Source organism: Accipiter gentilis, chromosome Z (genome assembly GCF_929443795.1).
Source record: "Accipiter gentilis chromosome Z, bAccGen1.1, whole genome shotgun sequence".
Lineage (NCBI taxonomy): Eukaryota > Metazoa > Chordata > Aves > Accipitriformes > Accipitridae > Astur > Astur gentilis.
Window position 1 is genome coordinate 5,404,112 of NC_064919.1, and position 13,077 is coordinate 5,417,188.

The 13,077-nt window shown below is 42.5% G+C and overlaps 1 protein-coding gene across 3 annotated transcripts in view; it reads left to right on the forward strand.

Moving 5' to 3' along the window:
• Positions 1-583: 583 nt before the first annotated feature.
• Positions 584-13,077, forward strand: part of TMEM161B (transmembrane protein 161B) — a 52,523-nt gene continuing 40,029 nt past the window's right edge. For all 3 annotated transcript variants that reach the window (XM_049796521.1, XM_049796522.1, XM_049796523.1), the window contains exons 1-2: positions 584-746; positions 12,159-12,262. In XM_049796521.1, coding sequence (XP_049652478.1) covers positions 744-746; positions 12,159-12,262 — 107 coding nt within the window. In that variant the 5' untranslated portion in view covers positions 584-743. The remainder of the gene's footprint in view (positions 747-12,158; positions 12,263-13,077) is intronic.

Genomic DNA, 13,077 nt, shown 5'->3' on the forward strand with positions numbered 1-13,077 from the left:
CCTCAGCGCTGCCCGCCCCCCCCCCCGCCGAAAGGGACGGCGCGGGGGGGGGAACCGACCACGGCGCATGCGCGGGGTGCCCTCCGCCGTACAGCCTCCCCGCCCCCCTCCCCTCGTTTCACAGGGGAAATTAATGACGCCGCCGCCGCCCCCGGTTTCTCTCCCGGTGGACACCGATTCCGCCGCCCTTCCGCGGGGTGGAGTAGGGAAGCCGGCTGTCGGATGGGGAGGAGGGGGAGTGGTGGTGGCGGTGGTGAGGAAAGACCTCCCGTGTCACGTGGCCGGGGTCGCGCCAGTGCCCTGCCCGGCACCGGCTGCCCGCGCGGTGCCTGACGGGGCTCGCGCAAAAAATGTCCCCCGGTGACCGCTTCCCCACCGCCGCCGCCGCTTTTCCTTCCACCCGTGACAGGGTGGCGGAGGGGGCCCGGAACGGTAGGTGGAGGAGTTTGGCCGTCAAAACGCGGCCTCGGCGCTCAGCCGACCCGGCTCGCTTTTCCGCTCAGGCAGTTGCGTCGTCAACACAGGCGGGCTTCCGGCTGCCGGCGGAGGGGTCCTAGCGTGACCTCTGCTGCGAGGCGTGCGCCGGGCGGGAGCCGGCGCGGCGGGGCCTGGCGGGAGCGGCGGACGGACGGACGGACGGTCGGTCGGTCGGTCGGTCGGCCGGCCGGCGGATTTATGTGCTGGGAGAGGGGCCGGGCCGGGCGGCTGAAGCGGTGGAGGCGGGCGGGGCCGATTCGAGCATCATGGTGAGCGGGGGAAGGGGGTCTGTGTGGGGTTCGGGAGGTGGGACGGGGCGGCGGCGGCGGCGGTGGTGATCGGGGTCTGTGTGGGGTGCTGAGCCCGGCGGCGGGGACTCGCTGCGTTCCGTTCCGCTAATGTCCCGTGGCTGGGGGTTGAGGTCCTGCAGTCCCCGGGCCCGCCGTGGCTGCAGCAACAGGTCGTGGGTTTGGGGACGGCTGGAGCGGGGGGAGGAGACCCTTCCTCCCGGTTATTAGTACTCATTAAGAAACGGCCTGCCGTCTGCTTCCTCCCCGCGACTGTACGCCGAGAGGCGCTTTTGCTTCCCAGTGGTTATTTCCTTCCTCTCTGGTTTTCACCGAGGAGGAGAGCGACCCGCTGCACTCGATGGCCTGTGCCAGCTTTAAAACGTGTTTTTATTGGTATATAGAACGGCCTGTTCGCATCTCCTGTAGAGCCCCTGCAAATAGATCATTTAATTAGCTGTGGTCTTGAATGTGCCTACAAAACTTTGCCGAACGCTTTCCTTTTCATTACTGCTAGTTCATTTTCAGTGCCCTGGGTTACGTCGCAGCTGTAGCATATGCTGTGGCGAATACATGCGAATACGTTGGGTTTATGAAAAATCCTGCCTCAGATTACTTTTGTCGACGGGTGTTTTAGCACAGACACTAGTTACTGCATTCGGCATAACGCGCAGTAAACGAACTTGTAATATAGGTAGTAGCAGAAGAGCAGAGTTTGGTGTAACGGCTGCTACTGAGCTTGTTGGACATATATAGCTTGAATAGTGGAGGCCGAGTATTTAAATGAGTGGACCTCCTTGGCTAGAAAGATGTGCTGAATTTTGCCCATTTAAAACACCAAAGTTGACTGGTTCTGCTTTTGAACTACTTATTTTACAGGTATGAGATATACGCAGCACCATAGGGGTACACGAGTGCAGGTGTAAAAATGCATTTTGTATGTGCCATCAGTGCGTATATTTTTCTTCCATATGGATATAAATGTCAATATGTCATGTTAACGTTGATGACATAGTGTTTGTTCAAATGATGGAAGTCTTGCTTAGGGAATACACTTTAGAGTTATACTGTGAGTAAAATCTGACTTTTAGCTGTTTTAATACTTACATATTTGATCATCTGATTCTACTAAGGTATTTTTTATTTATGTACATTTTGAAATCTGAAGCGAACTGTGCAGGTTTTTTTCTCACTATGTCTTTTCCTCCATTTTTTTCCCCTATTCTTTTCTGTAGAGGTTAATCAAAAGGTCTTGAGAGACTCCTGTCATTTGTAAGAGTGCATGGGTGCTGTCGTCTAGCTCTGTATTTGAAGCTGCTTTTGCAAAGTTGCAAGCAAATACAACTTTTCCTCTGAGTTTATGTCCTTATTTAAATAAACTGAGTGCTTGCTTCCATTGCCTGATGAGGTTGAAAAATCAGGTCACTTTTCTTTGCTGGTTGCTGGCAGTGTGGACAAATAATCTTTGTGTGTGATTCCATGACGTAAGCAAAGTGAAAAGATGATAGTCTACTTTTAGGCAGTTTGGAAGCTGTATTCTCCAGTTCCAAAGCAACTGGAGAATGAAATGCTCATCAGTTTCTTCTGCATCAAGAGGCTTATAAATCAAGTCATCAAAACAATTTACTGGCAGTGCTCTGCCAAGTTGGGACTGCCAGGACTCATCTGTGTAGTTGCAATGCCAGTTATGCTCACAGCTTTAAACTCTGCACAAGTATCTTAATACTGTATAAGGCCATGGTGGTTTAGACTGTTCAGCAGAGGCATGAAACAATTTTTGCTTTTTAGCCTTGGAAGGATTCCTGCAATGGCAAGGCCTGCTATTTAAAAAGCAAATGTTCTGGAGAGTGAGAGCTTCCAGAGTTCCTACTTGTGTTAATTAGAGAAGTATAGGTAAACTGGATTTTTAAAACCTTTGAATAGTGATAATAGAATATAGCCTTGTTTTTTCCTTTGTACTAGATCAGTTCTCTGAACTAGTTTTACTTGTAATTTAATAATACATTGGATATGTGTTGGTGTTCTGCACAACAGACATTCTGTATTGGCTTCTTCAGTAATAATGATAATTCTGTGATTTTATAAATGCTCTTGTTCCAGTCAGGAGACTTCTATAGCAATAACTTGATTTGCCTAATGATCACTAGTTCTGTAATCCTTGTGCTTAGAGAGCCTCAGTGGAAAAAGAAGCAAGACTGCCAGTTAAAACACAATTGACTGACTAGAATATAGTTTTAGTTTGAAACAAATCACCTTTTTCAAAGGGATTCATGCTGCTGTAGACTGCTTCCATCTAGCAGTTTATGACTCTCCTTTGAATACATGTAAAGACACTGATCAGGAGGGAAGTGAAGTTTGGGTGGGAAAGAGCCACAAAGGTGAGCAGTTTGGTAGTCCTGAATTCCTTGTATATTCTTCATGCCACCTTAGGCATCTTTTGTTTATCTCTGCTATGTTGTAAACAGTGGTAGGTGTAGGAAAATACAAATGCAGGGAAAACTTAGCCATGAAAAAAGAAAAAAAAAAAAGTGAATTTTGAAGAGGTCTCTTGGCATAGATTTCTTTCCCAAAATAAGCTTTTTGAATGTCTGATTTTTACAAATAGTAAGATTTGAACTGCCTCAGATTGCCAACTATCCAACATATCATTCTGACTATAGGTATTTTGTGAAAGTAGCTTTTTTTCACAGGAGGCATTTATTTTAAGACTTTGCACAGTAAGCTCACTTTTTTTGGCCATCCCATATAATGTTTTCTACTGTTCAGCAAACAATTTTGAATTGCATTTATGTTTCAGGAGAGCACTGACTTGCTTTTGTAAACTGCAGCTTGAGCATGGATGTATACAAATGGAAGAATTTTGCATATGGAAAAGTCTCAGCTAATAGCAAGAGCAATAATGTGTCATCGATTAAATGGCATGTCAAATAGGTTGTATAGATTTAGCTGCTAGGCTTCACAAACACCATTGCACTTTTGGAATTGCAGTAGATAAGAGTATTTGTTATATTCTCGTAGAGGTCTTACTGGTTGCTACTAATATAAAAGCTTTTCCATTTCTTACTTGATGATTCACAGCCTTGTTAGTATGTTTGTGTGCTACCACTGAAAGAGATTGGTAGGCCCTGAATTAACGTCTATAGAATACTCCAGTGCACTTGTGTGAAAATCTTGTTTTTACAAGACTTGCCACTTCAGAAATTAAGTAGCTGGCATTGCATTTCTGAATGTGAAGCTGTAAATTGGATTCTACTAGCTGCTTTTTCAGCCATGCACTTGTATTGCTACTGCAATCCTGATGCATGTGGCAGTTGGCTTCAGCTCAAGGCCCTTGTATTGGAGGAGATGGTTATTGTTAGAGAACAAGTAGTTTCAAAGTCCTGTATAAAGCTAGGTGTTTGAATTATTTGTAATATATAGGTATGTGGTAAGGGAAAAAAGAGGGAAAAGCCTGACCCGTTACTACCAGTGTAAGAGAATAACCTTGGGCAAGGTCAGAATGAGGAAACTGGAGTGATGTCTTGGCATAAAACTATTAACCTTGGTTATCTTTGCTTTGCATCTTCCGTAAATCAATTCATGATGAAAAGAAAAATGTCCTTTAGGCAGAAACACTTTTAAAAATTTGTTTGGTTTTTTTTTTGTTACTATTCCGACATAGCTGTCGCTGTGTTATAAGTATACTTAACTGGTAGATAAGAGTATTGTAACTTTATCTTAAATGCTTATTCTTACTTTTTGTTCTCCTAATTATCAGCAGCTGTGTCTCCGGGTATGTAGTATAAAAGGCATAGACTGTGAAACCCAAAGTCTAAATTATAGTTTTTTCAATCTTATACTGTTGCCTTTTGGACCTGTCATCTTTTTTTTTCATGATTTTAAAAATTTGGCAACCTTCCCTTTAATGTAGCTGCTAACACTTCTCTTGTAGACCACTTATGCATTCTGTGCTATGTTTTATTACAAGCTTTCTTGTATGACATGTGCTGTATTGCACAAGCAAAAGTAAGAATGCCGTACCTACTTCAGGTCCTGGAACTGAGCACAGTCCTCAAGACTTTTGAGACACCTCTAACCAAAGACTATCCTCTGTCACTGAAAGACAGCCAGACCGCAGTTTATTAGACAGTGTAGCCCCTATGTGGTTGTACTATTTCAGTCTCATCTTTGACCAAGAAGTTGCTTGCCAGCCTCTATTTTGCAGAGAAACTGACTTAACTGTCTTACATAGTTGTCTTTTCTTTGGGCTGAGTGGTTCTTGGCGTTATACAGTTTGACAGAAATGTCTCTGACCAGTGAAATACTGACTTCTCTCTCCAGTGTCTTGAATTTGGATTTCAGATTCCAAGCTGGGAAGCTGAAGCATGATATGGACATGGATGTATGTGGAAACAGAGTGCTGAAGGTCTTATGAAATGTATTCAGATAATGTAATTTTCCACAGACTGTTCTGTAGCTGCAGACCCTTTACTTAATCTGTGCAGCAGTTCCTTATCTCTAAGAGGTGAATAGTGCTTCTATTACTTTTGAGTCAGGCCTGTTAATGATTGTGTACTCAATTACTTTATCACAGATCACATGGGTTGATGGGTTCCAGGTTTTGTTCACCAGAGGCCTTCAAAACCCCCATGTGATTGTGGACTTTGCCCTTGAGCATCTTCTCACTCAAACACATACACCCTATGAAGCAGGGCTAGATTTTTTAAGTCGTGGATTTCTGGCCAAATTCTAAATTCTGTCCCCTCTAATTTAGAGTATGGCAAGTAGAGGATATACAGTACTGGTGGGAACCAACACCTAATCTTCATGTTCCTGAAATGAGTAGTTTTGAATTTAAACTGGTGTTAGTGGTAATGGGAAGACTTAAAAGTATGTGGGAGAGTTGATCTAGACAGAGCCTGAATTGGAATGAATGCTGTATTTTGGGGTTTTGGGGGAGGGGGAGGGAACCTCCCATGTGTTCTAGTGATGCAATAGGAGATAGTTGTAGATTTTTCCAGAGTGTAGTTATAAACATATAAGTAGTGTGTAACCATGTACAGGCACAAGAGTAGAGTTGAGAAAATATGCTTTGCACACAGCATGTTATTGTGAGTGGATGTATCACTTACTGTATTCCAGTGCCATGTGTTCTTGGCTGATTGCAAGAAGATTAATGCAGTGGAATTTTTTAATTTCATGTGACAGCTTTACTCTGTTAACCTATGGCTCGTGGTTGATTACTAACCTTCAGGAATCAAGAGAAAAATGCCCTGATCAAGTGAGTTGATATATCCATTTTTTAATTGCTTGAAGTACAGAAAAATACTAGAAGGGTATTTCCACCACAAAGTCAGATTTATAAGATTACAGTTATCATTGTTTTTTTCAAATTTTTTTTTAAATGGCTTAAAATTTGCTAGGTTGTTTTGAGTTGTAAGCTGAAATATTTTTGTAGGTATTTATTTTTAAGAAATGCAACAGTAACATTTATGGGAGTGAGTGGTGAATTTCTGCTGAAGGGGCACAGGGAGGATGTAGAGAGACTTTCAGTGGCTTTAAGGCAAGTTCAGTTACAACTTGCAGCCTTCACTTGAGTAAGGAACTGGGTTTCTGCATGTGCACTTCTAAATAGTCAGTTGAATTTTAAGTATTTTAGCTCAGCTGGTGGACCCGCTACCCTGTATAAAAAATAACTGCCTTGATTTGCATAATTTTCCCTTCTGTTACCTTGAGTTGAAAAGGCATTTTCTTTCCCTTACAAATAGGAAGCCCTAGGAGTAATTGGAGAGATACTCTGGCACCTGGTTAGGCAGTCCTCCTAATAAAAACATTATTCTAGAGAAATATTAATGTAACTTTACGCTGAGATAGTCAATTTTGAGGATCATGGTTTAGTAGGTAGACTAGATGGAGGGACAGTTGTTTCTCACATTGGGTCGAAGCAGTTAGGCTTATCGTAAGGTGGTCAGAATAAACATGTTATTTTAAAATGCATGGTTTGTTTTGTAAACAGATTAAAGCGTATATACTTCCTGAGCAATTTAGTAATTTAAATGTATCAAATATATTATGCAGGCAGCTTGTTTTAATAAATGTCATTTCATTTTAAGTACAGTTCCTCTTAGCTTGGGAATTGGTTTGAGTAATCTTATGCACAGGACTCCAAGATGTGAAGAAACCCTAATAAAGGTAGAGTGTTTAAAATGATGCATACAGCTTTCAATCCCAATCTTGATCCCTGGTCTTGGTGACATGAAGCATAAGCAAAAGTGAGGTCTTACTTTTTGAGGTACCTCAAAGAATTGATGGCACCAGTGTCAAGGAGCAGTAGAAATGTCAAGGAGGGAGGAGGCAAAGAGAGGCTTGAGTACTAAAGAAACCTAATGATGTCTGAAAAGAAACCCCAAAGGTGTTATTTCACATGGTAAAAAAGTAACGAGTACTACACTTTGTTATGAGATGCGTAGTAACATATTGAAAGTGTTTACAAATGCTGAAACGTAATTTATGCTATCTTAATCTCCCTCAATCGTGTTATGTTAAGGATGATACTGGACATCACATATAACATTTCATCTGCCTATAATTTTTCATAAAAGCAGTATTGACACAATTTCTGATTTATTTAAATGAAAGAAAAGTCTTCAAGGGAGAAAAGAGAAGAACTTTCCTTAGTACAATATTTAAGACCAAGGAAGGTATTGCTGGTAAGGAGGGGGAAAGTTGACAGAGTGGTGGATGCTGTAGGTTAACAGCTGGTTACGTAGTAGGTGTTGACAGCAGGGACTTGGCTCCTGTAACCATAGGACCCTCTCTGAGGTTCGAGGACCGCCAGGAATGGACAGCATCCGCCTGACCAAGTGGGGCAAAAGCATCTTTGCCAACAGGCTGGCCAAACTGGTATGGGAAGCTTTAGACTAGGACTGAGAGAGTAACGACTCACAGATTGAGAGTTGGGTTGGTAAGCAAAGGATGCAGGGTGATGTGGAAAGGAGTCCTTGAAAGCAACTAAACAGGGCAAAAGAGGACCACATGAGTATATAAACATGAACAAGGAAATACCTGTACACAGATAATAAGGCCAGCGTTATGGGGTAGAAGCTCTTGTACCTTTTCTAGGAAATTGGCACACTTTGGTGGTCCTCTGACCTGCCTGTACACTGATGCATGCAGGATGGTGAAAAAATGGAAAGCAGGGGGCTGCGTGAAGCTGCAGAGCTATGATTTCATTGGGATAACAAAGACGTGATGGGATAGCTCATACAATCGGAGTGCTGCCATGGGTGGGTGCAGGCCCTTTAGGAGGACTGACTGGCTGGGATAATGACGAGGGGGACTTGCTCTTTAGTGAGAGAGCAGCGGGGATGCATGGAAGTCTGTCATGGGATGAATAATGAACCGTCTGAGAGCTTATGGGTTAAGACTAGAGGGCAGAGCAACATGCGTGATGTTGTAGGTGTCTGCTGTAGATAGTCTTAATCGTGAAGAAGTGAAACAGGCGGCCTTCTTCAGACACTGGGAAGAATCCTCAGGTTTCCAGGCACTGGTCCTATACGATACTTAACTACCCCAGATCTTCTGGAAAGGCAACAGAGCTGGGCACAAGCAATCCAGGAGATTTTTTATGTGCTTTGATGGCAGTTTCCTCACACAGGTAGTTGAGGACCTGATGAGGAGAGGTGCTCTGCTGGACCTCAGACTTGCAAACAAGGAAGAACTGATCGGTGATGTGAACGTCACGTAGCCTTTGCCACGGTGACCGTCAGATGGTAGAGTCCAGGAACCTGAGAGAAGGAAATGAGGCAAATACCAGGTTCACAGTCCTACACCTCAGAAGAGCAGACTTTGTCCTGATCACGCCTCAGCTTGGAAGAATCCTGTGGGACATGGTCCTGGAGAGAAGAGGTGTCTGGGAAAGCTGGTTGACTTTCAAGGATCCCCTCTGCCAGGCTCAAGAACAGTCCATCCTGATGTACATGGATGAACACAGAGCTCATGACAAAGCTCAAAACATAGAAAGGAAGTATGCAAGAGGTGGGAGCAGGGTCAGGTCACCCAGGAGGAATATGGAGAAACTAAGCATGTAGGGGTGGGGTTAGGAAAGCCAAAGTCCACCTGGAATTGAGTGTGACGCAGAACATGAATGACAATAAGGAGACCTTTTACAAGTATATCAACAGCAAATGTATTGTGACAGAAAAACATGGGCCTGCTGCTGACTGGAGCAGGAGACCTGATGGCAAAGGACGTGATGAAGACCAAGATGCTAATGCTGCCTTTGCCTTGGTCTTCACTGTTAAAGTTTGTTTTCAGAAATCCCAGGCTCCTGAGAACCAGTAGGAGAGTCTGGAGCAATGAAGGCTTACTTTTCATGGAAGACTCTCATGTTAGGGAACATTTAAACAAATTGTAAATACACAAGTCCATAGGTTCTGATGGGATGCACCCACCAGTGCTGAGGGAGTGGCCAATGTTGTTGTGAGGTCACTCACTCTCTTTGGCCACCCTCACTCTGTCTTTGAAAGGTCATGGCAATCAAGGGAAGTTGCTGAGGACTTCGGAAGTCAGGTGTATCTTCTGCCTTCAAGTGAGAATATGGGAACTGCAGGCTGGTCAGCCTCCCCTTAATCCCCTTAAATCCCCTTTTAATACCCTTAAAGGAGGTAATAAAGCAAATAACTCTGGAAATTAAATTCAAATGTATTAAAGATAAAATGGTTTGGGGAGTGGTCAGGTTGGATTTATGAAGGGTGAGTCATGCTTGACCAACGTGATAGCATTCTACAATGAAACGACTAGCTTGGTGGATAAGTGGCAAAGTGGATATTGTTTATCTTTGCTTTAACAAGGCTTTCAGCAGTGTCTGCCGTAACATCCTCATAGGTAGACTGATGAGTTTTGGAAGTATGGACTAGGTGAGTGAGCAGTGAGGTAGACTAAAAACTGACTGAGGTGCTGTGCTCGAAGTGTTGTGATTAGTGGCACAAAGTCCAGCTGGAGGCTGGTCACTAATGATGTGCCCCAGGAGTTTGTACTGGTGCCAGTGTTGTTTAGCGCCTTCGTTAATGACCTGGAAGGTGGAAGAGTGTACACCCTTGGCAAGTTTGCAGATGATACAAAACTTGGGAGTGGCTGCTATGTCAAGTAGTTGTGTTGCTGTTCAGAGGCTGGAGAAAAGGGTCAATGGGAATGTCAGGCAGCACAGCAAAGGGAAGTGCCAATATTCCTGAGGAGGAGTAAGCCCAGGCACCAGTACATGCTGGGGGCTGTTCACCTGGAAAACAGTTTAGCAGAAAAGGACCTGGGGATCCTGGAGATCACAAAGTTGACCATAAGCCAGCAGTGAGCCTTTGTGGCAAAGGCGGCCAACAGTGCCGTGGGCTGCAGTATGCTGAGAATCACCAGGCTGGCAAAGGTGCTCACCTCTGCTCAGTACTGGTGAGACACTGGAGTGCTGTGTCTGGTTTTCGGTTGCCCAGTACAAGACAGAAATGGACTTACTGGAGAGGGTCTGGCGCATGGCCACAAAAATGGTGAAGAGACTGGACCATCTGTCATACAAGGAGAGTTTGAGAGAGCTGGGACCATTGAGCCTAGAGAAGGTTCAGTAGGCATCTTATCCATGTGTATGAATACCTGATGGGGAGGGATAAAGAAGGTGAAACAAGACTCTTAGTGGTGCCCAGTGAAGGAACAAAAGGCAATGGGCACAACACAGAATATTCTCTTTAAACATAAGAAAGAAAAAAAACTATTTAAGGCGAGGATGGTCAAACACTGGTAGAGGTTGCCCAGAGAGGTTGTAGAGTCTCCATCCTTGGAGACATTCAAAACCTGACTGAACACATGGCTCTGAGCAACCTCTTCTAGTTGACCCTCTCTTATTGGGGAAGGTTTGACTAGTTTATCTCCAGAGGTCCCTTCCAACCTCAGCTGTTCCACCATTCTGTAAGAATTGCTCTTTCTTTTTCCAGATTATCTTTATATTGAGAGAAACTTCTGGGAAAAATAATGTGTGGTTAAATTTCCTCCAAGAGAACAGGTGTGCTAGGTGGGAGAGGATGTGTTTGAACAATGGCAGTACTGCATGCCACTGCATACTACAACTAGTGGGATGTTCTCAAGGGACAAATCCTCCTTGCTTTGGGGAATAGTGGAAAAAATGCTTCACAAGTGTGTGACCTAATCTGTGTTTTATTTGCCAATGTTTAATTGCGTACTGCTTCCATAGGTGGAAATACTTTTGCCTCCTGACCTTCTATAGCACATTGCATTAGTGTAAAGCTAGTGAAGTGTAATTCCCAACTTCTACAACTATAGAAGGAAATATTTCTTCAAAATATTATTAGTAACTAGCAATATCAGAAACTTGATATCTAAGAGTGAAAGTGAATATGAACTTTTATATGCCACCACTTAAATGTGGTGTTTTGTGTGCTCATTGAAAAAGTGCTTGTATTCCTTTCCATGAGAAAACATTCTGGAAAACAGTTTAAAAGAGTGGAAATAGCTTATTTCATTGATTCTTAGTGTCTTTTTACTTGTATGTTTCTGTAAATTTCCCTTGCCTATCTGTGTTTGATACTTTTTTCTTTTTACTATTGCTTGTGATGTTTTAAGCATGAAAATCTTGCTTGTAGATAGAAGAAATATTGTGTACATGCTTCATGCTGGTTTTTAACATGGTTTTAGTATTACTTTACAGAATTTTATGTGCAGGATAAAAGTAATCCGATACAACATTTCACTCATTGTTTTTTAGCTTTGGAAGTTTAAAGTTGCTTTATTTAAAAAAAACCACCAAACAAACCAAAAACCCAAAACCCAGCAACAACCAATAATCAGAAATAAAGTTTGCTGAGTGACTGGGAATGAGATTGCTGCTGGCTCTGCTGAAGTGCCAAATCTTGATCAAGGGTTGGATGTTGAAGTGAAGCTATGCTGATGCCTGTGTGCCCTCCCCTCTCAAAGGCTGAAATTTCATGATGCAGATGTTGTGAATTACTGTTAATTCCAGGGTTTTTGTGCAGTGTCAGCTGTTAAATCCTGTCAGAACTGAAGAGACCACAAACCCCAAGATTGTAATCAGTGATGTAATTTTAAGGCATAATGTCTTGTGAAATGCCACATCCACATGTGGCCTTACAGTCTGTGAAAGAGGGACATATGCTACTAGCCTTGTGACCTGGGAATGCTTTTTCCCTTTGATGAAGTATGTAACTGATTATAGCCAATTCCAGGGGATTTCTTGAAAACTGACACAGTATGTTTTTTTCCCCCTCTAGTTTAAAAAGAACCAAAAAATGTTATCTCTACCATACAAGGTATTTTTAATTTTTTTATCTGTTTTTAAAGGTACTTAGCACTTTTCTAAAATGCATATTGACTTGTTATTAACTTATTCCTCTACAGGGTGTGATAGGTGTACAGTTGGTGGTTACCATGGTAATGGCTAGTGTCATACAGAAGATCATACCTCACTATTCTCTTGCTCGTTGGCTTCTCTGTAGTGGCAGGTAAGAAGATAAGAAACAGTTGCTATATGGTGTGTGAGTATGGTAATGCAATTATACATTAGCGTAATAACAGTAAACCATGCTAATTTAGGTTGTTTTCTTGAAAAATAATTAATCTGCTGTTCTTAAATTCATTACCATAGCATTGTGACACCTGACTTACAGGCTCAAGGTATAAAGACAGTGTTGCTGTAAAAGAACAGACTTGTTTGTTGTTATTAATTGTATCAGTCATAAAGTTAGCTGTTGTCCAGCTCTTATATTATTAAAGGTGCAAGCTACATACTTTAATATTAAAAAGCTAAACTGAATACTAGACACTGAAGAATGGATGGATTTTTTTTCTCTACACTGCCTCAGTGTTCTTGATAATCCACCTGCTGATTAGCCTTGCATATAAAGAGTGCTTAGGTATTTATTAAAAATTCAATTTTTTTTAATACTTCATAGGACAGGATTAGTATAAATTTCAGTACACTACTTCCTCATAACAATAGATCAAACAGACATAATGAGTTGCAAGGGGAGCATTCCCTGTGTGGCTGTATCCATAATAAAAATGAAACCCAGCAGCTGTTTTGAATATAAATCAGTATCTTAAATATTAAAAGAATCATAGGCACTGTGTTTTTTTCATTTGGAAAGAAAAACACTTTTTATGATTAGAGGGTAGTGCACTGTCTTTTGTAATTGTTAAGATTTTGAGAATACCAAATCTCTACTCCCTGATTTCTGAAGGAGTATCCTTGAATAATAATGTGCTCCATAGGAGTCTTAACCAGTCTTGTATAATTTTCCATTGCCTTTTTTTCCTC